Source organism: Ovis aries, chromosome 4 (assembly GCF_016772045.2).
Source record: "Ovis aries strain OAR_USU_Benz2616 breed Rambouillet chromosome 4, ARS-UI_Ramb_v3.0, whole genome shotgun sequence".
NCBI classification, from domain to species: domain Eukaryota; kingdom Metazoa; phylum Chordata; class Mammalia; order Artiodactyla; family Bovidae; genus Ovis; species Ovis aries.
Window position 1 is genome coordinate 108,973,381 of NC_056057.1, and position 24,707 is coordinate 108,998,087.

General features: G+C 41.2%; 1 protein-coding gene across 6 annotated transcripts in view; it reads right to left on the reverse strand.

Moving 5' to 3' along the window:
• Positions 1–24,707, reverse strand: part of TPK1 (thiamin pyrophosphokinase 1) — a 392,694-nt gene that overhangs the window by 102,370 nt on the left and 265,617 nt on the right. For all 6 annotated transcript variants that reach the window (XM_012177322.4, XM_004008152.5, XM_027968907.2 and 3 more), the window contains one exon: positions 8,738–8,849. In XM_012177322.4, the coding sequence (XP_012032712.3) occupies positions 8,738–8,849 (112 nt within the window). The remainder of the gene's footprint in view (positions 1–8,737; positions 8,850–24,707) is intronic.

The following is a 24,707-nucleotide window of genomic DNA, read 5'->3' on the forward strand; positions in this document are numbered from 1 at the left end:
GTAGAATTTTTTCTCAGTGTACATAAAATAAGGAGGCATCTTATAACTGATGACACCTTAGATTCGATGAAATACAGTCATTTCACCAAATTATAAACTTGAGAAAATGATCTTGGGGTGGGAAGCTTTAGCTAAAATATTCCACGCAGAAAAAAAAAAAAATTAACTTTTTAAAAGCCACCCTCAGCATCATCACCTTTGACTGTGTGTTTTAGGTAAAAATTTTAACAATGTCTTCAACTGAAATTGGATTACTGATTATCAAATGAATTAAGATACAACAGATACTGCCCTTTAATCAGAGAGGAAATGTTGACATCACAGTTTGAGTGCTTTTTTTTTTTTTTTTAAGCACTGGACTAGAAAACCAATAATTAAAATAATGACAAAGATTAAAAATACGAAACAACTCACACACTAGTGGCACTAACTCACAAAAGTTATAGCCTAAGTACGTATGCTGCTGCTGCTAAGTTGCTTCAGTCCCATCTGACTCTGTGCGACCCTATGCACAGCAGCCCACCAGGCTCCTCTGTCCACAGGATTCTCCAGGCAAGAATGCTGGAGTGGGCTGCCATTTCCTTCTCCACTAAGTATGTATAGCTATCGTCAAACCATGATAACTCACTAGAATCACTTTGTAAGGTATAAAGGAGTGAGAAATAAGACTTTTCACTGAAAGTGCATTAATAGCAACTGTAGTTTTCTTTTCTTTTTTTTAAATAGACTCTTGAACTGTTCCCTTGATAGGCTGGCACTTAAAAATCCTGAGAGAACTCCTGCAGGAAATCTTGGTACCTGTACACACTTACTACACAGTATTTCCATAGAGATGAAAACTCTTTTCAAACTGTTTTCTCAGAATTTTTTTTCTTTCAAAACTCTTTCACTTGGGCTAGATTTGAGTCTCTTTCAGTCAATGCTATGAAATTATTTCATTCTGTGACTTATTTCTATACTTTGAAAAAACACAAAAGAAGGAACAATGGATACATAATTTCAAACTCAATTTGAGTTATAAAGCAGATACCTGAGCAAATTGAGGGCAATTCTATTTAAACTTTTTCTTAGGTGACAGTGTAGCGAAGTTAAAAGTTTGTCCCTCAGAAATTTTTACGTTTCTTCCAAATTAATGTTAATTTCCCACCACTATGTCTTCTTCCTGGTTCCTGTGCTTTCTTTCCCTGTCTACAGTTTCCTTCCCCTTATCTCAAATTCCCTTTAGTGATTTTTTTAAAAAACATCAACTTATTTTCTAGGGAAAGTATATAAATAGCATCGTAGACTTGATATATAAATATAAACAGCACCAAAGACTTGAATTCAAATTCTGAGTACATCGATCCCTAATGACATTAATTTGGTCCATTGCTAAGTAAGGCTTTGAACTACCATATCCTTATTTGAAAAACAGGGGATCTGGTAATTTTTCAAAATCAATGAATGACACCAAGCAGCAGAGGGAAGGAAAACCAAATACAACAAAAGTCATACTTAAACATGCTGTAGTAAAACTGCAGCCCATCAAAGAAAAATAGAAGGTCTAAAGGACAGATAGAGTTAAACGCAGATTATAAACAAAATTAGACTGTGGATCCAAAAAAACAAAAACAGAAATCCATAAGAATATGGCCGAAAGTTTTTATTAAGTTAATACATATGGCTAAAGTGTTCATCAAGATGGCAGACAAAGAAAAGACATTTTTTTTTTTGATAGAAGAGCAGACTGCTACTTGTTCCTGCCTCACTGACGGAATCCCAGTTTTATTCGGGGTGACCATGTCCTCAGACTAAAGAAGTTTCATGTCCTAGCCTCCTCTGCAGCTAGGGTGGTGTGCGACAGTTCTGGCCACCGAGGCAAATGATCAAACGAGGCAGGGTTTCTGGAAACGCCCGGGATCCCTGATGCCTGCTCTCCTGCAGCATGTGCTACCCCGCTTCCTGCCGTGCTTTCCCACCTGATGCTAAACAGGGGACACTCTACAACAGAGACATCTTGTGTTTCGAAGCAAAGGCTGAATAAATCACAGAAGCCTTGCCCTGTAAATGCTTAACTCTGCACTTTACTACACAGCGGCGGTGGGGCGGCAGGGCATGGGGCGGGGCGGCGGCTGATGTTTAAAACCATTATTTCAGTTACTCATAATTGAACACAATCCTATTTGTTACAGATGAAGAAGAAAGAAACATGATTACGAACCCAGGTCGAATTTTTGGAAATCATGAAAGTGTTCAGAAATACAGTAATACAAATAAAATCAAGCATCCATACAGCACAGATTAACTCATAAATTGTAATTTTTTAAAGGTGTACTTTACAAAGCAACACTTAAGTATAAGGTTTCTAGAGATGAGTCCTTAATATGACTCATCAAGTACAGGATCTTATGGACAAAATTTCTAATTATCAAAAGCAATTCAAATTCTAATTAAATGGAGACAGAAATTATGTTTATGGATGGAAAGACTCAGTTTTGTACAGGAATTCTCATTCCCAACTGTTCTAGTCTCCCAATATAATTTCTAAATTAAGGCTGATTCTGATAAAAATTATAATGGAATTGTGTGTGTGTAACCTTTGAGAGATGGGAATACCAGACCACCTGACCTGCCTCTTGAGAAATCTGTATGCAGGTTAGGAAGCAACAGTTAGAATGGGACATGGAACAACAGACTGGTTCCAAATAGGAAAAGGAGTGCGTCAAGGCTGTATATTGTCACTCTGGTTATTTAACTTATATGCAGAGTACATCATGAGAAACGCTGGACTGGAAGAAACACAAGCTGGAATCAAGATTGCCGGGAGAAATATCAATAACCTCAGATATGCAGATGACACCACCCTTATGGCAGAAAGTGAAGAGGAACTAAAGAGCCTCTTGATGAAAGTGAAAGAGGAGAGCGAAAAAGTTGGCTTAAAGCTCAACATTCAGAAAACGAAGATCATGGCATCTGGTCCCATCACTTCATGGCAAATAGATGGGGAAACACTGGAAACAGTGGCAGACTTTACTTTTTTGGGGCTCCAAAATCACTGGAGATGGTGACTGCAGCCATGAAATTAAAAGACGCTTACTCCTTGGAAGGAAAGTTATGACCAACCTAGACAGCATATTCAAAAGCAGAGACATTACTTTACCAACAAAGGTCTGTCTAGTCAAGACTATGGTTTTTCCAGTAGTCATGTATGGATGTGAGAGTTGGACTGTGAAGAAAGCTGAGTGCCAAAGAATTGATGCTTTTGAACCTGTGGTGTTGGAGAAGGCTCTTGAGAGTCCCTTGGACTGCAAGGAGATCCAACCAGTCCATTCTAAAGGAGATCAGTCCTGGGTATTCATTGGAAGGACTGATGCTAAAGCTGAAACTGCAGTACTTTGGCCACCTCATGTGAAGTTTTGACTCACTGGAAAAGACCCTGATGCTGGGAGGGATTGGGGGCAGGAGGAGAAGGGGACAACCGAGGATGAGATGGCTGGATGGCATCACAGACTAGTTTCGGTAAACTCCGGGAGTTGGTGATGGACAGGGAGGCCTGGCGTGCTGCTATTCATGGGGTTGCAAAGAGTCGGACACCACTGAGCGACTGAACTGAACATTTATCAAGCTACAAGTGTATGAAGAAGAGAAAAAAGCCAAGTGTGTGTGCAAATGGGCTTCAGCTGTGTCCAACTCTTTGCAACCCTATGGACTGTTGCCTGCCAGTCTCCTCTGTCCCTGGGATTCTCCTGGCAAGAATACTGGAGTGGGTTGCCATGCCCTTCTCCAGGGGATCTTCCTGACGCAGGGACTGAACCTGAGTTTCCTGCAACTCTTGCATTGCAGACAGATTCTTTACCATGAGCCACTGGAGAAGCCCCCGTCAGGAATATCCATGGAAATTTTGAAGAACAAGGTTGGTAGGCTCAACCTAGCACATTTCTGTATTTATTATAAAGCTATGGCAACTAAGGCCAGTGCAGTATCAATACAGGAAAAAGAATGCGAGCCAAGAGAACAGACTAGAGATCCAAGAAACATAGCTATGAATTTGAAAACTTAACACAAATTACTGGAAAAAGGATGCTAAATGATGCTAGAGCAACTGGTTATCAGTGAGGAAAAAAATCAGATCCCTAACTCATACACAAAAATCAATTTCAGGTGAAAGAAAAGACCTAAAAAAGAAAAAAAAAATCCCTTAAAGCTAAAATGTAAGAACATCTTTATGACCACGGGGAATAGAAAGATGAATTATGACAGAAATTACAAATTTGAAAGAAAAAGATTGATAAATTTAACTACCTTTAACTTAGTAATCTCTCTGTGTACAAAAATGCCATAAACAAATAGAAAAGGCAAAGTATAGCCTGAAGATCATTATGGTGTGAAGAGCTTCTAAAAATTAGTAGCAAGAAAAAAAAAAATAGCCCAATGGCTAAAGGGCAAAAGAAAGTAGCAATGAATGAAAGTGGAAAGCTACATGGATAAGAGGTATAAAGATATTTTCCCCCACCAGTCTTCAGAGAGGACAGTGAAATATCACTGACACTCATCAGACTGGCAGAAATGATTAAATCTGACATCATCAAGAATGGGACGAGGACAGGGAGCACAGACTATTGGATACTCCTGGGATGGGTGTACACTGGTGTTTCTGCTGAGCCACACGACATGTCCAGTATAGGCGAGGGTGCATTTGCCCATGACGCAGCTATTTTATTCCCACACATGCACAGCCTAAAGAGACTTGAGTCCCAGATAAGTGTGTGCACGTGCTAAGTCGCTTCAGTCACTTGTCTCCGACTCTCTGCGACCCTATGGACTGTAGCCTTCCAGATTCTTCTGTCCAAGGGGTTTTTCAGGCAAGAATACTGGAGGGGGTGGCCATTTCCTCTTCTAGGGGATCTTCCAGACCCAGGGATCGAACCAATGTCTCTTATGTCTCCTGCATTGACAGGTGGGTTCTTTACCATTAATGCCACATGGGAAGCCCCAAACACGCACCACAGAATATCCACAGCATACTGCTGTGAACTAAGATACTGATGCTGGGAATGATTGAAGGCGGGAGGAGAAGGGGACAACAGAGGATGAGACGGTTGAAGGGCATCACCAACTTAATGGACATGAGTTTGAGTAAGCTCTGGGAGTTGGTGATGGATGGGGAAGCCTGGTGTAGTAGTCCATGGGGTTGCAAGAGTCGGATATGACTGAGCAACTGAACTGAACTGAACTGATTGAAGATTCTGTACTATATGTGATTTCAACAACATTTGTAAACATACACTTGTGGGCGATGGTGCCACGATAGGCACTTGTTTTAAAGACAGTCTCTGATGTGGCATACCACAAACTGAACCATATGAATCAGACTCCTTTTAGAACTTGTGGCATCATATTTTATAGTGGGTATAGACAGAGAGAATGCCAGCCTCAAGACCACCTTGAGACGATTTTGCTGCAGTCCCTTGGGAGGAGCTGCGTATTCTCCTTGACCTGAGAGGTGAGCACCCCCTGACTAGGTTACTGGCTCTCCCTTCTCCTCCTGCCCCATCCTGCTACGTTGCAGGTGTGACAGACAAACTGACATGGAGCGGAGAGCTCTGCTTTCACAAGGACACTGAGTACAGCCCTGGTGGCTCAGACGGTAAACAGTCTTCCTGCAGTGCAGGAGACCCAGGTTCGATCCCTGGGTTGGAAAGATCCCCTGGAGAAGGAAATGGCAATCCACTCCAAAATCCCATGGATGGAGAAGCCTGGAAGGCTACAGCCCATGGGGTTGCAGAGAGTCAGACATGACTGAGTGACTTCTTCTGAGTACAGATAGACCCCGTTCTGTGAAAATAATCCATCCACTTGTCTCCAAGCCAGCACGGTGTCATCTCAGTTATCTGTACTACTTTTTAATGAGGCCGCATCACCTATCAGAGGACCCTATTCATTAGCACTATTACCACAGATCACTGATAAAACACTGTCTCAACGCTATTGCTTTTCACAGCTTGTGAGGTTGCTATTACTTGCTTCCACTAAGTTGTAGAGAATCAAGTACCTATTTCAAAAGCCAAAGCAGTCTATAAATACATAGATAAGTAACAGCATAGAGCACTTTGGCAGGGCTGAAACTTTATCACAGACAAGAAGACTAAAAGCCCGTCATGCCCAAGGCCCCTTCCTGGAGTAAACTTTATTATTCAGATATTGTACACTATCACTTATATGTGGAATTTAAAAAGTACAGCAAACTACTCAATACAGCAAAAAAGAAGCAGACTCACAGACACAGAGGACAAACGAGCGGTAACCAGTGGAGGGTGGGCAACACAGGGGTGGGGGAGTAGGAGATACAAGCCCCTGGGCATAAGACAGGCCATGAGGACATGCCGAACAACACATGGCGTATAGCTAATATTCTGCAATAACTGTAAATGGAGTGCGACGTTTAAAAACTACATAAGGAAATTTTAAGTTAAAACCATTTTAAAAAAAAAGAATTAGGATGAGTATATTGTTGTAGAATACAGTGGCTCTGTTGCTGCTGCTAAGTCGCTTCAGTTGTGTCCAACTCTGTGCAACCCCAGACAGTAGCCCACCAGGCTCCTCTGTCCCTGGGATTCTCCAGCCAAGAATACTGGAGTGGGTTGCCATTTCCTTCTCCAATGCATGCATGCATGCTAAGTTGCTTCAGTCATGTCTGACCCTGTGCAACCCCATGGACAGCAGCCCACCAGGCTCCTCCATCCACGGGATTCTCTAGGCAAGAATACTGTAGTGGGTTGCCAGTTCCTTCTCCACAGCAGCTCTGAGAACGTTCTAAAGAACACCGACGGTTCTCATATATCCTATGATTCTCACCTGTTCAACCCCTAAGATAAAGAAGCAATATGGTGAAGGACAGGGGAGCCTGGCATCCTGCAGTCCGTGGGGTCACAAAGAGTCAGATACTTAGAGACTTAGCGACTGGACAACCACAACGTCCGCTGCCTGTTCACTGTGCAGAGCGCTCGGCATGTTTTGGTGTCAGCCCTGGAAAGATGAGGTCACTACCAGATCCGGGAGGAAGTTCACCACTGGCTACCATGGGTCCTTGCAAATAATGGGAGCTCCAAACGGTAAACCAATTGTCTTAGGCCGGAAATGTTTTACAAAAAGCTTCTGATGGGAGCTCGTGGCAGCTGCAGCTAACCAGCTTCAAAGCCTGTCACAGGCTCCCGTGCACTGGAGGAGATCTGTTTTCATCAGGGTCCTTTCAAATTCTGATGAGCTGGACAGACATTTGCTTCAAAATATCTCTAGTTCTCCCTAATTGTGTCAGCAGTGGCTCCTAGAAAGAACTTTTAAAATATCTTTTAATCTTCGTTGTATTTATCTCTTGAGGTATTTATATCTTTGTGGGAACCCAAAAGTTTCATGTTATAAAAGAATGTCATGGTTCCATATTTTACTTTTTACAACCTTAGAGGTATCAGTCAATTATGAGATAATCCCTTTGACATTCACTCAAAGCCCTTTGATTAAATTGTTAACTGTTACTCTTGGGGACTAGGGGTGATTATTTCACAATGCCTGATGGTTTCTTTTGGAATCAGCATTTATTTCATGAACAGATCCACCTCATTTTTTGTTTTTCAGTCCAGACAGTTTTAGAGTGATTAGTACATAGTACAGTTCTTAAGTACTGGAGAACATTTGAAAATTTAGTCAGAACAGCTAATCTTATAAAATCACAGATGTTTAAATAACTGTATTTAGAAGAGCTACTTCTCTTGAAAAGTAAGGTAGGTTTCAAGTACACAAAACCACAAAAAAGGCTGCACAGAGTGCTTAGCTATGATACCAAATGTACGATCCATAAAAGAAAAAAGAAACTGGACTTCAAAATTAATGAATTTAGTTAATTAAATTTCAGAAAATAAAAACACAAGTCAAAGAGTCTGAGAAAATATTTTCAAGTCATATTATCTGATATAGGACTTACATCTAGAGTACATAAAGGAATCTTACAAGTTAATGTAAAAAGAGAGATAATCCAATTAAAATACATGTGAAGATTTAAAAAGACGTAACTCCAAAGAATATACACAAATATATGGAATTTAGAAAGGTGGCAATGATGACCCTGTATGCAAGACAGCAAAAGAGACACAGATGTGTAGAGCGGACTTTTGGACTCAGAGGGAGAGGGAGAGGGTGGGATGATTTGGGAGAATGACATTGACACATGTATACTATCATGTAAGAAACGAATTGCTAGTCTATGTCCGATGCAGGATACAGGATGCTTGGGGCTGGTGCACAGGGAGATGTTATGGGGAGGGAGGTGGGAGGGGGGTTCATGTTTGGCAATGCATGTACACCCGTGGTGGATTCATGTCAATGTATGGCAAAACCAATACAGTATTGTAAAGTAAAATAAAGTAAAAATAAAAATTAAAAAAAAAAAGAATATACACAAATGGCCCATAAGCCCCTGAAAATGTGTTCGGCATCATTAGTCATCAGGTAAAAGAAAGTAAAAACCACAGTGAGACATCACTTCATACTCACCAGGATAGGGAGAAACTGAAATCCTCACACATCACGGGTGGGAATGTAAAACTGGTATGGCCACTTTGGAAAATAGTCTGGCTATTCATTGAAAGACTAAAGGAGTTCGCATATGACCCAGCAATTCTACTTCTAATTATTTATCAAGATAAATTTTGTAAAAAAAATAAGAAAGAAAGAAAATCTCCCTTTGTGCAAGGGTTTTACTTACTGAGATTCCACTTTAGGCCTGTTGTTGTCACCTGATTGCAAGGCTGTCCAACAGGAATGAGGCCACACCAATCACCTTCCATCCCGGTATCTACATGCAATTTGTGCTTTCCCTGAGGCAGAGAAGGAATGATCATTACGATGGGAGAAGAAAAGACCACACATTGATGTGCACTGAAGATCTGGTCATATGCACCAGGAACCAACCTAGTGATGGTTCACATAATTTGTCACACTTAATCCTAGGAAAAGGAGTACGTCAAGGCTGTATATTGTCACCTTGCTTATTTAACTTCTATGCAGAGTACATCATGAGAAATGCTGGGCTGGAAGAAACACAAGCTGGAATCAAGACTGCCGAGAGAAATATCAATAACCTCAGATATGCAGATGACACCACCCTTATGGCAGAAAGTGAAGAGGAGCTAAAAAGCCTCTTGATGAAAGTGAAAGAGGAGAGTGAAAGTTGGCTTAAAGCTCAACATTCAGAAAACGAAGATCATGGCATCTGGTCCCATCACTTCATGGCAAACAGATGGGGAAACAGTGGAAACAGTGTCAGACTTTATTTTTCTGGGCTCCAAAATCACTGCAGATGGTGACTGCAGCCAGGAAATTAAAAGATGCTTACTCTTTGGAAGGAAAGTTATGACCAACCTAGATAGCATATTAAAAAGCAGAGACATTACTGTGCCAACAAAGGTCCATCTAGTCAAGGCTATGGTTTTTCCAGTAGTCATGTATGGATGTGAGAGTTGCACTGTGAAGAAAGCTGAGTGCCAAAGAATTGATGGTTTTGAACTATGGTGTTGGAGAAGACTCTTGAGAGTCCCTTGGACTGCAAGGAGATCCAACCAGTCCATTCTAAGGGAGATCAGTTCTGGGTGTTCATTGGAAGGACTGATGCTGAAGCTGAAACGCCAATACTTTGGCCACCTCATGCAAAGTTGACTCATTGGAAAAGACCCTGATGCTGGGAGGGATTGGGGGCAGGAGGAGAAGGGGACAACAGAGGATGAGATGGCTGGATGGCATCACCGACTTGATAGATATGCGTTTGCGTGAACTCCGGGAGTTGGTGATGGACAGGGAGGCCTGGCATGCTGCGATTCATGGGGTTCCAAAAAGTTGGGACACGACTGAGCGACTGAACTGATACTGAACTGATATTGAATCCTACCAACAAGCTTAGGTTAGATAGCATCACCTATCAGACTCAATGGCCATGAATTTGAGCAAACTCCAGCAGATAGTGAAGGACAGGGAAGCCTGGCATGCTACAGTCCATGTAGTTGCAAAGAATCAGACATGATTTAGCGACTGGAGAACAACATGTACTGAATCATCCTATAGAACTTTCACCTGACTTAATACTAGCAACAGTTTTACAAGGTATCTTACTGTTAATTAGTACTTTAACATATCAAAAAATTGAAGTTTGCAGAGATTAAACTGTCCAGCATGTACAGATAACAAAGAGCAGGAGCTGGATTACTGCCTATACCTTCCACTTCCAAAGACTAAACTGATTCCATGTGCTAAAGAAACAGCACTAAGGATACAGAATTCAAGGGTCTTAATGAAATGCTTGCTTGAGGGTAAATACAACATTGCTTCCTAAGTAAAATCTCTGCTTTTTACCTGAGAACTGGGCTTCTGACCTTTAGAATTCAATGTCAACCCTACTAGTGATTAGTCTGTTTGCTATACCCACAGCTCTAGGAGACGCTCAGTGACAAGTCTGTCTCCCAGGAAGCAGAATACCGGCCCTGGGAAGTGAATATGCTCCTTCTATTCTGATTATGAAATTGGACATAATTTAAAATGTTTTCTAGTTTTCAGTTTACAAGAAAGTTACATGTAATGCTCGATCAAGGCCACAAGGCTTGCTTTTAAACAAAACACTTGGAAACTCTTCTTCTACAAAGTAATGCTTTTCTATTCCCACCCTATTTGCTATTCTGTCCTTAGGGTTACACAGTCTTTATAAAAAGATACCTCAGGTTCTTTTGGGACAATGTCAACATATGCATACATTCAACAATAGAGTAAAAAAGGTATTTTTTTCATAATTCAAACAACTCTAAAGGAATAAGCTCCAAAATATATTCTTCATTTTAATAAAATAGTGTTTTAAAGTACATTTCACATATGACATATGATCAGACTAAGGTATCTAGGTCTCCTTGTACAATCATTTTACTTGCATTGTGACTATAGCTCTTGTACTGTCTATTGTAATCTCTGAGAACTTATTCTGTTGTATACAGGCCTCAAGATACAAGCAGGATTTGTTAAAAGATTGCTTTTGTTAGGGAAAACAGTTCTCTAGGTTGCATGAGTTCTTGTATATAACACAAGTTCATTCAGACATTTTCTACCAATATAATTCATATACATATATTTCTATTTGAGCATTCACGGAGAGGGCATAAATTCAATTCGAAGGGCTTGAATATACATTCAAACACAAAGAAGATTTTTAAAGAAAATTTAAACTACATTTGAAGTTGGTGTCCATCAGTGGAAGAAAGATAGGCAATATACGTAGATATACAACAAGCAATAGATTACATGCAAACAGAGAAATGTGGGTGGAGTGAAAACACAAGGTGCTGGGGAAACATAATGCATAGTAGGAAAAAGAATCATGATAAATTAGAGAACCCATCTATAAAATGAAAATAAATGCAAGAACTGCCATACGACCCTGCAATCCCACTGCGGGGCATACACACCAAGGAAACCAGAATTGAAAGAGACACGTGTACCCCAGTGTTATCACAGCACTGTTCACAATAGCCAGGACATGGAAGCAACCTAGATGTCCACTGGCAGATGAATGGATAAGAAAGTTCTGGTACATATACACAATGGAGTATTAATCAGCCATTAAAAAAGATACATTTGAATCAGTTCTAATGAGGTGGATGAAACTGAAGCCTATTATACAAGTGAAGTAAGTCAGAAAGAAAAACACCAATACAGTATATTAATGAATATATATGGAATTTAGACAGATGGTAATGATGACCCTATATGTGAGATAACAAAAGAGACAGAGATGTAAAGAACAGACTTTTGGACTCTGTGGGAGAGGGCGAGTGTGGGATGATTTGAGAGAATAGCATTGAAACATGTATGTTATCATATGTGAAATAGATCGCCAGTCTAGGTTTGATGCATGAGACAGGGTGCTCAGGGCTGGTGCACTGGGATGACTCTGAGGGATGGGATGAAGAGGGAGGTGGGAGGGGGATTCAGGATGGGGAACACGTGTACACCCGTGGCTGATTCATGTCAATGTATGGCAAAACCACTACACTACTGTAAAGTAATTAGCTTCCAATTAAAATAAATTTTTAAAAAAGACACTTCTACTAACAAAATTAAAAATATATATTAAAATTTTAAATATATAAGCATATATACACACACTAACAATTTCCTCTCCCTAATGGGAATTGCTATCTTCCCAGGTGACTCCACGGTAAAGAATCCCCCTGCCAACGCAGGAGATGTGAGTTTGATCCCTGGGTTGGGAAGATCCCCTGAAGAAGGAAATGGCAATCCAGTCCAGTATTCTTGCCTGGGAAACCCCATGGACAGAGAAGCCGAGTGAGCTACAGTCCATGGGGTCACAAACAGTTGGCTACGACTTAGCAACTAAGCACAATGGGAACTAATACAGGAACAAAAGGGAAGGAATGGATCAATCCGCCAATGAGGACTGTTGTCTGGATCAGAGATGATGATGGCCTATGAACAGGTATGACTGATCCAACATTGAAATCTCATACAGATAACAAATGCATATTTTAGAGATGAAGCAATACAAGATTTAGAAATCTTTAGACTTGTCTGGGCCTTCCCTGGTAGCTCAGCTGGTAAAGAATTCGCCTGCAATGCGGAAGACCTGGGTTCAATCCTTGAGCTGAGAAGATCCCCTGGAGAAGACTTTTCTGAAGGAAAAACCAGAGAAAATATTTCAATAATTCTAAACAGTAATTCAGGAAAGAGGAATGATTGGGAGATAGCCATGGGAGAAAATCAAAAGTGAAATAAAAACTAACCCTGTTCCTGAATAATGATCTTCGGTGTTTTCCTATAACTTAGAGCACAGGCATATGAAGCGTATTATTATAGACGTTCTCCCCCTTCTCCCCCTATTTGACTGTAAAAGCAATGCTGTAATTTTCAGAAGGCACAGGTAAGGAAAAGAGCAGAAGAAAGTGCAACGGGCCTCATTGCCTCATCCTTTCTGTCGTATGGGAATTAGGAAACAGAGCCTAGAGTTGCAGAGTTTTATAAAGAGGGATTTGAAAGTTCCTCCTGGCCTGAGTTACAGGCAATACGGGTAAGGCGCCCAAGTGGCAGCAATGAGAGGTGGGGTCTGAAGCAGCTCCGTTCTCCATCCTCAAACCAGTGTCACCAACGAGCTAGTCACACAGCTGCATACATGAAGACTGTGACCAAGGCATGGAAGGCAAAGCACAGGGAAGGAAGAAAGGTACCAGATCAGAGAGCCAGTCAGGTCTAGCGGACGGCAGCGCGTAAGCAAGCAGCGCGCTTAGCAGAGACCCTCGACCGGGAACCCAAGGATGAACGCGAGCCAATAGGAGCGAAGAGGCGCTCGAGCAGTGCGCATGCGGGGAGGCCACGCGGCGGCTCACTGAGCGGGTTGCTGGCGGCTCACTGAGCGGGTAGGGGGTGCACAGGGGCTTGTCAGAGGGGCAGAGCTATTCTGCGCAACACTGTGCTGGTGACTGAGCGACACGAGGAGGCCTCTGTCAAAACCATAGAAAGATCAACACGAAAAGGAACCCTAATGCAAGTGATGGACTTTCGTTAATAATGTATCAACCTGGCCCACTATTTGTAAAACATGTACCACACTAATGCAAGATAATAGGGGAAACTGCTAGTGGGAGAAGGGCTTATGTGGGAACTCTAATTGGCTCAATTTTCTGTAAATGTAAAACTGCTGTAAACATACACAGTATTTTTTTTTTTAAGTCTCTCGATGACCTTTTCACTTTCTCATCCCTTAATGAACAGCAACAGGCACTGGTGGGTTTGAAACCACAGCCAGCCAGATGAACCGCACACAGGGAAATAGGCAGTGGCTTTTCACCTGTCCTTACCACTTTATTCTGCTGGGGTTTTTTCCCCCTAAGAAAAAAGGTATGTTTTTCTCTGTTTCCTTTTTATTTCTAGATATGAACTACCTTTATTTCTTTGTTTAGAATTTTTCCCTAAGCTTATTTATGCTGGAATAGCTTGACACGTGAATTCTGAGTTTTGTTTCTCTCTACTAAAAATAATTCTCTCTGACAATACAGGAGCTAAATTTAATACAAATTATCATCGAGAGGTGCCAGATGTAACAGCCTTTAACAAATTCAGAAAGTAGTTACAAAGCCTCTTTTCTCACCAAAGGAGTTCATGAGAGAGAGTACTGCAGAATTCTGATTTCCTTAGAACCGCTTTGGCTTCAGCTGCGAAGGACTAGGCATGATGGTCACGTGTTGCAGTGGCGGACCCCAGCCTGACGAGGGCTGCACTGCCTGGGTCAATCAGAAAGCACAGCACATCAGAGGGGTTGCAGGTGACTCGAGGTCTCCTGGGCGCTGGGTGGCAGAGGACATGGGACCAAGAACGGTAGGAGATGCTCATCTGGACCAGGTGATTCTACCTGTCTCTCGTAACGGGTCTCTGACAATCAGAACTGTCACTTCTTCATTTATCACCAAAGAGGGACTCACGGGTCCTCGGGTGTCTTATTTTCAATGTGTTACTGTTAATTCCTGTCTTCTCATCTCGTTCCTCCTTCTGTGGCCTGCTTAATGGTTTGGAAGTGGTTGGCTGAATGCATTACCATGCTTGGTGCTCTGCCTAACTGCAGTCAAGAATGGCAAAGGAAATAAGGAATGATACCTCTCCTCCTCCCCAGGAAGATTCTTTAACTTCTATCGTGCAATACAAAGGAAACAGCATAAACACATGTGAAGTTTTATTATCCCAGGGAGAGGGTGGCTGTTACAAAATCCACTGATTTAAATGACAGAATGGTAAGCTTTCTTTTCCAGTACTGCTATATATTCATTGCTTTCCTCATTATTTTAAGATTCGACAGACCTTGAAATTTTCAATCTGGGAATAAATTAGTTTGTGGACCTAAAAGTCACAGATAGGTCTTTGTCTTCAAGCAATTAATGTTTTTTTTCTCCTGTTCCAAAAAGGTATTTAGGCACAAGTGAATCGGTCTTCGTCTTTCTCACTATGCGAATTTAGCTTCTTCTGGTTAACTGAGAGCAATACTATGCTCTTCTCCTGTATCCTCAAGTCTGTGTGACACCTTTACAGCGAACAACAAAAGCAATCTCTGTTCTTTCCTCAGATTTCTCAATTCATAATATATTCTAGCCTATATGGGATTTGACACAGGCAGGCATGCGGCCTGACAGTATAGAACTTCCCTAAAGATTTATGTCATTACTAGAGACCAAAGGCACATGAACTAATCATTGACTTCCATCTACTCTCATGAATCACTGCTCAGCTTCCTATTCTGTCGCCTGTGCTGAGCTAAGATGACTCTTTGAAGTCAAAGGCAGTTCTATAAGGTAAAGATGGAAAAAAAAATAAATCAGACAGTTTGGTTTTCCAGTCATGGTTATTTTTAACATATTACCAACTTCAATAAGGGATGAAACTGTAATTCAGTGAAAGGCAAGGAAGACACTGCTTGGCATCCATGCTGAAAATCCTACTTTCGAGCGTGTGAAGGGCAGGCATCATCAGTCACTGCACTGCCCCTAGGCTGTAATGGCAACCTAGAGCACAGCGTACACAAGCGGACACCTAGTGAAGGGGCGAACAATCACTGTCCTTTGGACTGCATTTTACCTCCTCTACAAATGACAAGGACATGACCGAGAGAAGAGAGAAAAGCTCACCCTCGAGTTTGCTTTTGCAAAAATACCAAACATTGAAGCCTCTGAATCCTGTTTATACCTTTAAAACCGTTAAGTCCAATAACAATGCCAAGTTTTATGCTAAATTACTTTACTGTGGCACTCACAAAATACAGAGCAATTTTAACAAGCTCATTCACAAAGCAAGTGAACAGGGAACATAGGAAGAACACAAATGTCTTTTCTACTCACTGCAGAACATTCAAGGAGCAGATGCCGATGCTAGTTTATCAAGTGGATAACCTTTTATCAAACTGCTGTTAAAAATGCTGATATTACACACTCTGTGGCTAACTGAAGCTAAAATTTCTGGCACACAGTTAGACCCAGTAGGGATGGAATACTACTGTACATGGATTTAAAATACAAGGCTGACCTCTGGTAGCTCATCTTTCCTTAGTTTGTGCAGGTACTTAAAAGTTATCAGTTAACTGATAACTAATTATCAGTGAATAACACCATGGGAATTTCAATAGCTGCAGGAAAGAACACTGAAAAAAGCCTCCAATTAAAATAAATAAATTTAAATTTTAAAAAAAGTTCAAGAAAAAAGAAGTCAATGGAAGGATCTATACTATATTTACTAGGCAAAGAGGTTCTCTCTCCCTCACCAAGGCAGACTTTTGTGCTGCCACATTTCATACTGTGACTACTCACATAATTTAGTCAGCGAACTTACAACTATGAAATCTCAGAACTAGAGGACTCATATATTTACTTTTATTCTGCTCCACAAGTGTAGAACTCAGAACTCAAGCATGTTGGTTTAATATTTATTCATTTATCACTGATTCACTGATTGTGTTTCCTTCTGAAAATGCATTAATTCCTTGTCTACAGAGAGCTTTTAGAGCTTCCAAGCATATCATAAAATCACATTTTCCAAAGTTTATCCCACAGAACCCTACTCGAATAGTCAGGAAAGATTAGAACACTAGCTTCTTGGATTCCCCTCCTGGAAGTCACAGCACACATCAGCATCCTAGGTGTTCTAGGTGTTTCTGAAGCAAAAAACTCTATTTGAGCAAGTTGTTTCCCAAACTTACTTGAATACAGATCCTTTCCCTGCCCCTTAAAATAGCACTGCACAATTACCCATGAAACTTGTATTTCATAAAATCCACCTAGGAAAATACTGATTTGGAATGGTGATTTTGCACATAGCACCTAAAACTATGTTTTTGGTTGAATATTTCCATAGTCAGGACATTTCACTGATATGTTTTGAAATTAATAACCTCCGTCTGACTTTTGTTTGGGAAATTATTTAGTCACCTGAGGCTGAAGTCATGTGTATTTTGCTAAGAGGTAGGCTTACTTTCTGATTAAAAGGTTAATGACAATAACCTGTTAGGCTACTTTATTCAAAAGTCAAAAATACTTATGAAACACCCACTACTGGAAGAGACAGTAAAATAGGCTACTTTTCTCCTGAACTCCCAACACTATACTAGCTCAAATTAAAACTGATACAATCAACATTTATCCTTTCTACCCTAGGACTTTAGTGTTGATTTTTCTATTTCAATACAATGTATCCTATCCTATCTCTAAGCCTTCCTTTTAGTGCAGTCAGAGAAAATCATCTGGTGAGTGCTCTCATGCTAAATTGTCAGAAACCTACTCTTTGCTCCTCCAAAAGATATGGACATTTTAAACGATGACTTCTAAAGACAATACTTATCCAAGAAGCAAGCATTTTTAACAGTGGAAACAGGACAGGTTACACTGAAAGATATATTTTAAGTCAAAGAGTGATCACAGAGTTTTCAAATAACTTCAGATAAATGTTACTCCACGGAATGTAGCATGTGAACATGAGGCCCCTGTTCCTCTGTCTATTCTTGGGTTTTATCTCCATCCTTAAGGGAGAGAAGCTTTAAAGCAAAGGTCAAACTCTACCTTCTTTGGAAAGCTCCCTCTGGATTCCAATTAACATAGATCACTTGCTTTTAATGTCTACAATCTTTAATATTTATGCTACAAAATAGAGAGCATTTTGTTACTGTCTTGCATCTCTCAAATGGGTGAATGTTATATCCTAAAAAACAATAACATTTCCTTGAAGGCAAAACCCCACCTTTCATTTCCCTTAGATATTTAGCACAGGGGAAGGAACATACTAAGTGTCCAATGAAACATCTGATTATTGTTTTAGAGCAAAAGGGAAAGGTATCAGTGAAAAGGCATCAGTATGCTTAGAAAAATCTTTATCAAAAGTAAACTAGATGAGGGAGAGTCCAGTTGAACTGAAAATTCTTAGGCACTGAGATAGAATTCTTTGTGTACATGATGGCTGCTCAAATGGATACTAGGATAAACCACATACAATCAACAATTACAAATAACCCATTGACAGGATTCCATGCACTTCTCCTTTCTGTTATAGCAGAGGCTGGAGGGTATATACAGGAACAGAGGGTAACTGGGAGATAGCCTGACAGTGGACACACTCCTGGATGATCCTGTTCATTATCCTATCCACATACACTCCAGGAATCCTGTCTGCTTACTGAGGTGCAGTACGGCTGATGTTCAGCATGTTTAACTGAGCTGGGCGTCTCCTTTGGTTTTGTTTCGCTTTCCACTCCTGCTCATAATGCTCATGGGATATTGTTAGTGATACTGAAGAAGGGGAGAGAAAAAGGAAACTTTGCATTCATTTATTTATTTCAAACCCCAGCTCAACCATCAAACTTTATATACAGGAAGAAATAATGAGAAAGTTCCAGTTGAAGAAAAAAGAGAAGCAAGATAACAATTTTTGAATATCTGCTCTGACCTAATATTCTTCCGGGCACCATAACTTTCGTAACAGTCGGGAGTGACAGGGTTGCTGCAAATTAGAGGCTGTGGACTCAGTATCATCATTAACTTGCTCAAGATCACTCAAGTATTCACTGACAGACGTGGGATCTAAACCCAGGTACGCTGGGATTTCAATGTCTACTTCATTTTACTATATCCTCCTGCTTCTCTACAAAAGCCAGTCGACCATTTCATTCGTTTTTCTTCCTATTCTTGATTTTTGTTTCCTATAATCAACCACCAAGTTAAGCTTTTGCAGGATCTTGTGCAATGTTTATCCTAAATAATAAATACTTGTGCAGCAAATGAATTAATATCTTCCTTGACCCCAGCCACCTCTCTTCAACATTTCCCATTCTATTTACACGTCCCCATTCATTTAACTCTCCTTTGCTAGTGACTGATTATAAGGAGGGTGCTGACAAGGATATGGGGGATACTCATTTGTATTTTCAAAACACAATGACTGGGTCTTCCAGAAGTTCATAAAGAATGGTTAAAGCAAAAAACCAAAGACTGGGCTGATAAAATTAAAAAGATTAACATAAAAAAGTACTGTCTAAAAGATCTGAATATTTTTAGTCAGGAGCAGACAGAACATTTCACTTCTTCCCCTGATCCTATGATGTATAAATCAGAAGCAGTAGCTTATTCAAACACAAATTCCAAGATTTGGTTCACGCTTCACATCTTTGATGAGAGCACTTCTTCCCCAAAGCCCTCCATGAACCCTCAGCCTGGGTTACTTGCACACTCTCAAGGGAGAAACTACAGCTCATTGATTTTTGTATCTTTAAAACATCAACCAGTCTTTACACATAGTTGGAATACAGTAGAGATTTACTGAAATGGGGTAGGGGTAAGGGGTAGGGAGAAGGCAATGGCACCCCACTCCAGTACTCTTGCCTGGAAAATCCCATGGACGGAGGAGCCTGCTAGGCTGCAGTCCATGGGGTTGCTAAGAGTCGGACACGACTGAGTGACTTCACTTTCACTTTTATGCATTGGAGAAGGCAATGGCAACCCACTCCAGTGTTCTTGCCTGGAGAATCCCAGGGACGGGGGAGCCTGGTGGGCAGCCGTCTATGAGGTTGCACAGAGTCGGACACGACTGAAGTGACTTAGCAGCAAGGGGTAGGGGCAGGGGTAGGGGTAAGCTGAGCTGTTTTCACATAACTACTCTTGACCTCCAAGTGCCACCTATCACCTTGCTAACCCATTTGTTCCTTTTTAGATTAAAGCTCCTAGAAAGGGTTTTCTAAATTCACTGTTCCAATTCTTTTACATTCATTCCAGTTAAGCCTTTGCTTAATTAACCTCTTCTCCAAATCGGCTTTCACCAAAACAACCCACAACCTCCAAGCTGCTAAACCCAAAGGTCAATTATTAGTCCTCTGACTTAAACTGTCAGTAGAATTTGCACTGGGTTATCACTCCCTCCTTGGTGATATACTGTCTGTGCTTTACTTCCAGAACACCACTCCTCCTGGTTTTCCTCTTCACCCACAATTTCCTTTGCCATCTCCTCCTCTTCTCTCCAAACACTATACCTAGATTGCCTCAGGGCTTGGTCCCTTGGTCTCAGCGAGACCTGCCTCTCTAATTTACTTAGTAATCCATGTGTTTCCTTTGCGAGCTCAGCTAAATCATCTAGATCTTGGCAAATCCCAGATTTGTATCTCTAGCCAGACTTCTCTCTGGTCCCGAGCATACAACTGCCTGCTGAACACATGAACATATCCTGATTTTTTACCTCAAACCCACCTCTACACACAGTTTTTGATCTGAGTGGACTTCTATTCCATCTTTCAAACTGCTCAGGTGGAAAGTTCTTCTGTTTTCATACCCCTGAGGAAATCCCACTTACTCCGTCTTCTAACTATATTCAGATTCCTATCACTTCTCACAATTTCTTTCACTACTGCCTTAAACAAGTCACCAGGACAGGATCTCCCCTGGTCGCACCAGAGTCCACTCAGCCGCCAAGGTGACCCCTCTAAAAGCAAGTCACACTGACCCCTCTCTCAAGAGAAATACTCCTAGCTTCCTGAAAGCCTTCCATTTCCCTCTGCTAGCCCCTGAGGACTCTGACTAGGCTCGAGATCCTGTCCATGGAGTAAGCCTGAGGAAAATGCTATCATTATCAATGAATCCTTGTTCTGAGCCAGCCTGGGGCAGTCTGCTCTCTGTACTACAGGGCTACAGTTAAAAGGCACAGGTGCTAAAGAAAGACTTCTGGATTTGAATTGCTTTTCACCATGTTACTGTTTCATTTTCTTCATCCATTAAACCAGAATGAAATATTGTTGTGAGGATTAAATGACTTGATATGTGAAGTGTGTACAATCATGCCTGCCACAGGTACCATAAGCTCTGTAAGCGTTCACTATTGCTACTTTTTATCATAGGAAAGGACAACAATGGGCAACAAAACACAGAGTCACTTGTAATTTTAGATAATTTACCTGCCTCTCATTTTTTTTGTGTCATGAATGTTAGGGTAATTTTGTCTTCTGAAAGCAATCTGAAAAGTACCCCATAATATACTAAGTATAATGTATTGGCACAAGGTTAAAATAAATACAGCTTTCAAGTTGTATATCAACAGGTCACAATCTCAATCTTCACAGTTGTTTTATTTTGGTGCCTCTTACAAATGAAGTTAAGAGTCTTTAACATCAGAAAGGTAAAAGTGCCGATTTTGGGAGGGGGTAGGTTTTGACTCTTGTTATGCAGTTGCTCAGTCATGTCTGACTATTTGCAACCCCATGGACTGCAGGGCACCAGGCTTCCCTGTTCGTCACTATCTCCCAGAGTTCAAACTCATGTCCATTGAATCAATGATGCCCTCCGACCATCTCATCCTCTGTCGTCCCCTTCTCCTCCTACCCTCAATCTTCCCCAGAATCAGAGTCTTTTTCAATGAATCGGCTCTTCGCATGGGGAGGCCAAAGTATTGGAGCTTCAGGTTGAGCGTCAGGCCTTCCAATGAACACCCAGGACTGATCTCCTTTAGGATGGACCGGTTGGATCGCCTTCTTGTCCAACGGACTCCCAAGAGTCTTCTCCAATACCACAGTTCGAAATCATCAATTCTTTGGTGCTTAGGTAAAATTATGGTAAGATTTCTGAGAGAAATATCATGTCTTAATGCACCTTAGTTTTACAGCTCTGTGCTGTTAAGGAGATTATCATCACAGTGGCGCAATTAAGCGACTGGGTGTGATGCATTGGGCCTGAAGTAACAAGTAACACGGCAGCAGTCCATGCTTGTCACAAATCAAGTGACCATGGACTCACACTCACCTCACAGCGGAACCACCTACTTTTCAGTCTCCTGTATTCCTACAGCCACGAAACTAAAAGATGCTCGCTCCTTGGAAGAAAAGTTATGACCAACCTAGACAGCTTATTAGAAAGCAGAGACATTATTTTGCCAATAAAGGTCCATCTAGTCAAGGCTATGGTTTTTCCAGTGGTCATGTATGGATGTGAGATTTGGACTGTGAAGAAGGCTGAGTGCTGAACTGATGCTTTTGAACTGTGGTGTTGGAGAAGACTCTTGAGAGTCCCTTGGACTGCAAGGAGATCCAACCAGTCCATCCTAAAGGAGATCAGTCCTGAATATCCATTGGAAGGACTGATGCTGAAGCTGAAACTCCAATCCTTTGGCCACCTGATGCAAAGAACTGACTTCATTTGAAAAGACCCTGATGCTGGGAAAGCTTTAAGGCAGGAGGAGAAGGGGACGACAGGATGAGATGGTTGGATGGCATCACCAACTCAATGGACATGAGTCTGAGTAAACTCTGGGAGTTGGTGATGGACAGGGAGGCCTGGCGTGCCTGTCAGAGCGAGACACAGAGTCAGACACGACTGAATGACTGGACTGATTCCTACAAGTATGTGTGTTCATGTGCACCTAATGCTCTTTTATCTTATTTCTCCATGGTGGTCAGTCTCCAAGATAGCACCCAAGGAACCCTGCCTCCTGGAGTCTATGTCTTTGCCTAGTGACTCGTCTACACTGAATAGGACTAACCTGTGTACCAACTGGCCATACAGAGAGCAGTGGGGCTGCTCCCTGCCTCCGACCAGCACCTGCTTGCCAGCTATTGGAGTGAGCCCCTTGGAAACCATATGACTGACGCTGGGACAACTGAACTTCATGAGACCTCAAGTTTGAAGCATCCAGAAGAGCCAAAATTCCATATTTCCAAAGAAATGCTTAGACTTAATAAATGCTTACTGTTGTTTCATGACACCAAGTTTTGTGGTGACTTGTTACACAATCTGCAACTCTTTCTCGATGTCTCTTTCTGCACTGTTGTATCTTTGTATCCGCATTGCTTATTTTTCTTCATTTCCTGTGCCCTTTCTGTTTCTTTAAGTGTCCCTAAAACAGACAAGAGGTATGTATGTGTGTATATATAATATATATATAAATATATATGAAAATGAAAGCAAAAGTGAAGTCGTGTCCGACTCTTTGCGACCCCATGGATTGTAGCCCACCAGGCTCCTCTGTCTGTAGAATTCTTCAGGTCCCTTCTCCAGAGGATCTTCCCAACCCAGGGATTGAACCTGCGTTTCTTGCATTGCAGGCAGACGCTTTACCATCTGAGCCAACAGAAGTGGGTGGGTGAGGGTGTGTGTGTGTGGGGGGGGGGGGGGGGGGGGGGGGGGGGGGGTGGGTGTGTGTGTGGGTGTGGGTGTGTGTGGATCCCTTTTAAAATATGGAAGTTTTGTTTTTCTTTCTCTCGAAAGGAAAACAATCAGCTTTTCTTTACCTTCTCTGTGGGTTGTTTGCACTGATTTTTCCATCATATTTATTCTTTCCTAAACTATCAACTTTAAGGGTGAAGCCAGAGGAAAAAAGATTCTACAACAACTAATAGGTTTAGTTGCTCAGTCGTTCCGACTCTTGTGCCCCACGGACTGTAGCCCACGAGGTTCCTCTGTCCATGGGATTCTCCAGGCAAGACTACTGGAGTGGGTTGCCATTTCCTTCTCCAACAATTAACAATTAATAAATTGCATCTTAATAGAATTAAGATAGATAACAAAATCATGGAAACACAGCATCTTATGTTTAAGCACACTACACTATCTAAATTCATTATACTGAATGCATTTAAAAAGACTAGTTTAAAGCAAGAATGAGCCATATTTCATGATGAATTTGGTATAATGGAGGGAGGAGGATCATTAAAAATATTACGCATTAACCATCTCACTTCCTATCCAAAAGTCACTTATTTAATTTCATGTAAATAAATGATGAAATATGACCAGTTATTTTGCATTTGGATACTATAAAGTTTCCACAGTTGGACCCTCTAATTCCAGATGAATTTCAGGAGCAACACACGAGAGGCTGCTTTCTGTGTTCTCAACCTTATATTTTCTCCTCTTCTAATTTTTTTATATGATAAAAAAAATTTGTTTTAGTTCTGCTGGTACCAATTTATGGTATCCTAGAAACTCCACAATGATGGAAAAGAACAGGTGCTCACAACAAAGCAGAATTACCAACATATTTATGGCCCTATCATTTGACAGGGAAGGTCAAAGCTTCTCAGAGTTTATTCATAACCCTGCACCAGCTTTCAATTCTTGGAAAATTGCTCCTTGATACCCAGCTTCCCTGAAATCACAGAGTGGCAGCCACTCTCTTCAGGCATAAATCAGATTCTAAATAACTGATAGCACTTTCCCGTCTAGACCTGGACAAGAAAAGCACTGTATTTTCTCTGTAGAATGTGGCTGCTTAGGAAAAACAACACAGGCTGTTTTTAGGGTTTAATTTCGGAAATCATCTGTAAGAAAACATTCTTTGGGATTATAAAAGACAAGGCCCTGCTCTTGAATGTCACTATCATTTTTATATCCTCTCCTCTTTCATTCTCTAAATCCAAATTCAATACTATTATGGACTTAGTGCCTGCTTATCATGATTAATCTTGTCATGACTTTGTCATTCTGTACTTAAAATGTGCAAAATGTGTGACTTTGGAATACTAAAATACAGGCCAATGACACAATGACAATGAAACAAGTGGATGTGTGTGTGTGCGTCTGTGTGTGTTCTTGTTGTTCAGTCTCCAAGTTTTGTCTGACTCTTTGCAACCCCACGGACTGCCACACGCCAGGCCTCCCTGTCCTTCACCATCTCCAGGAATTTGT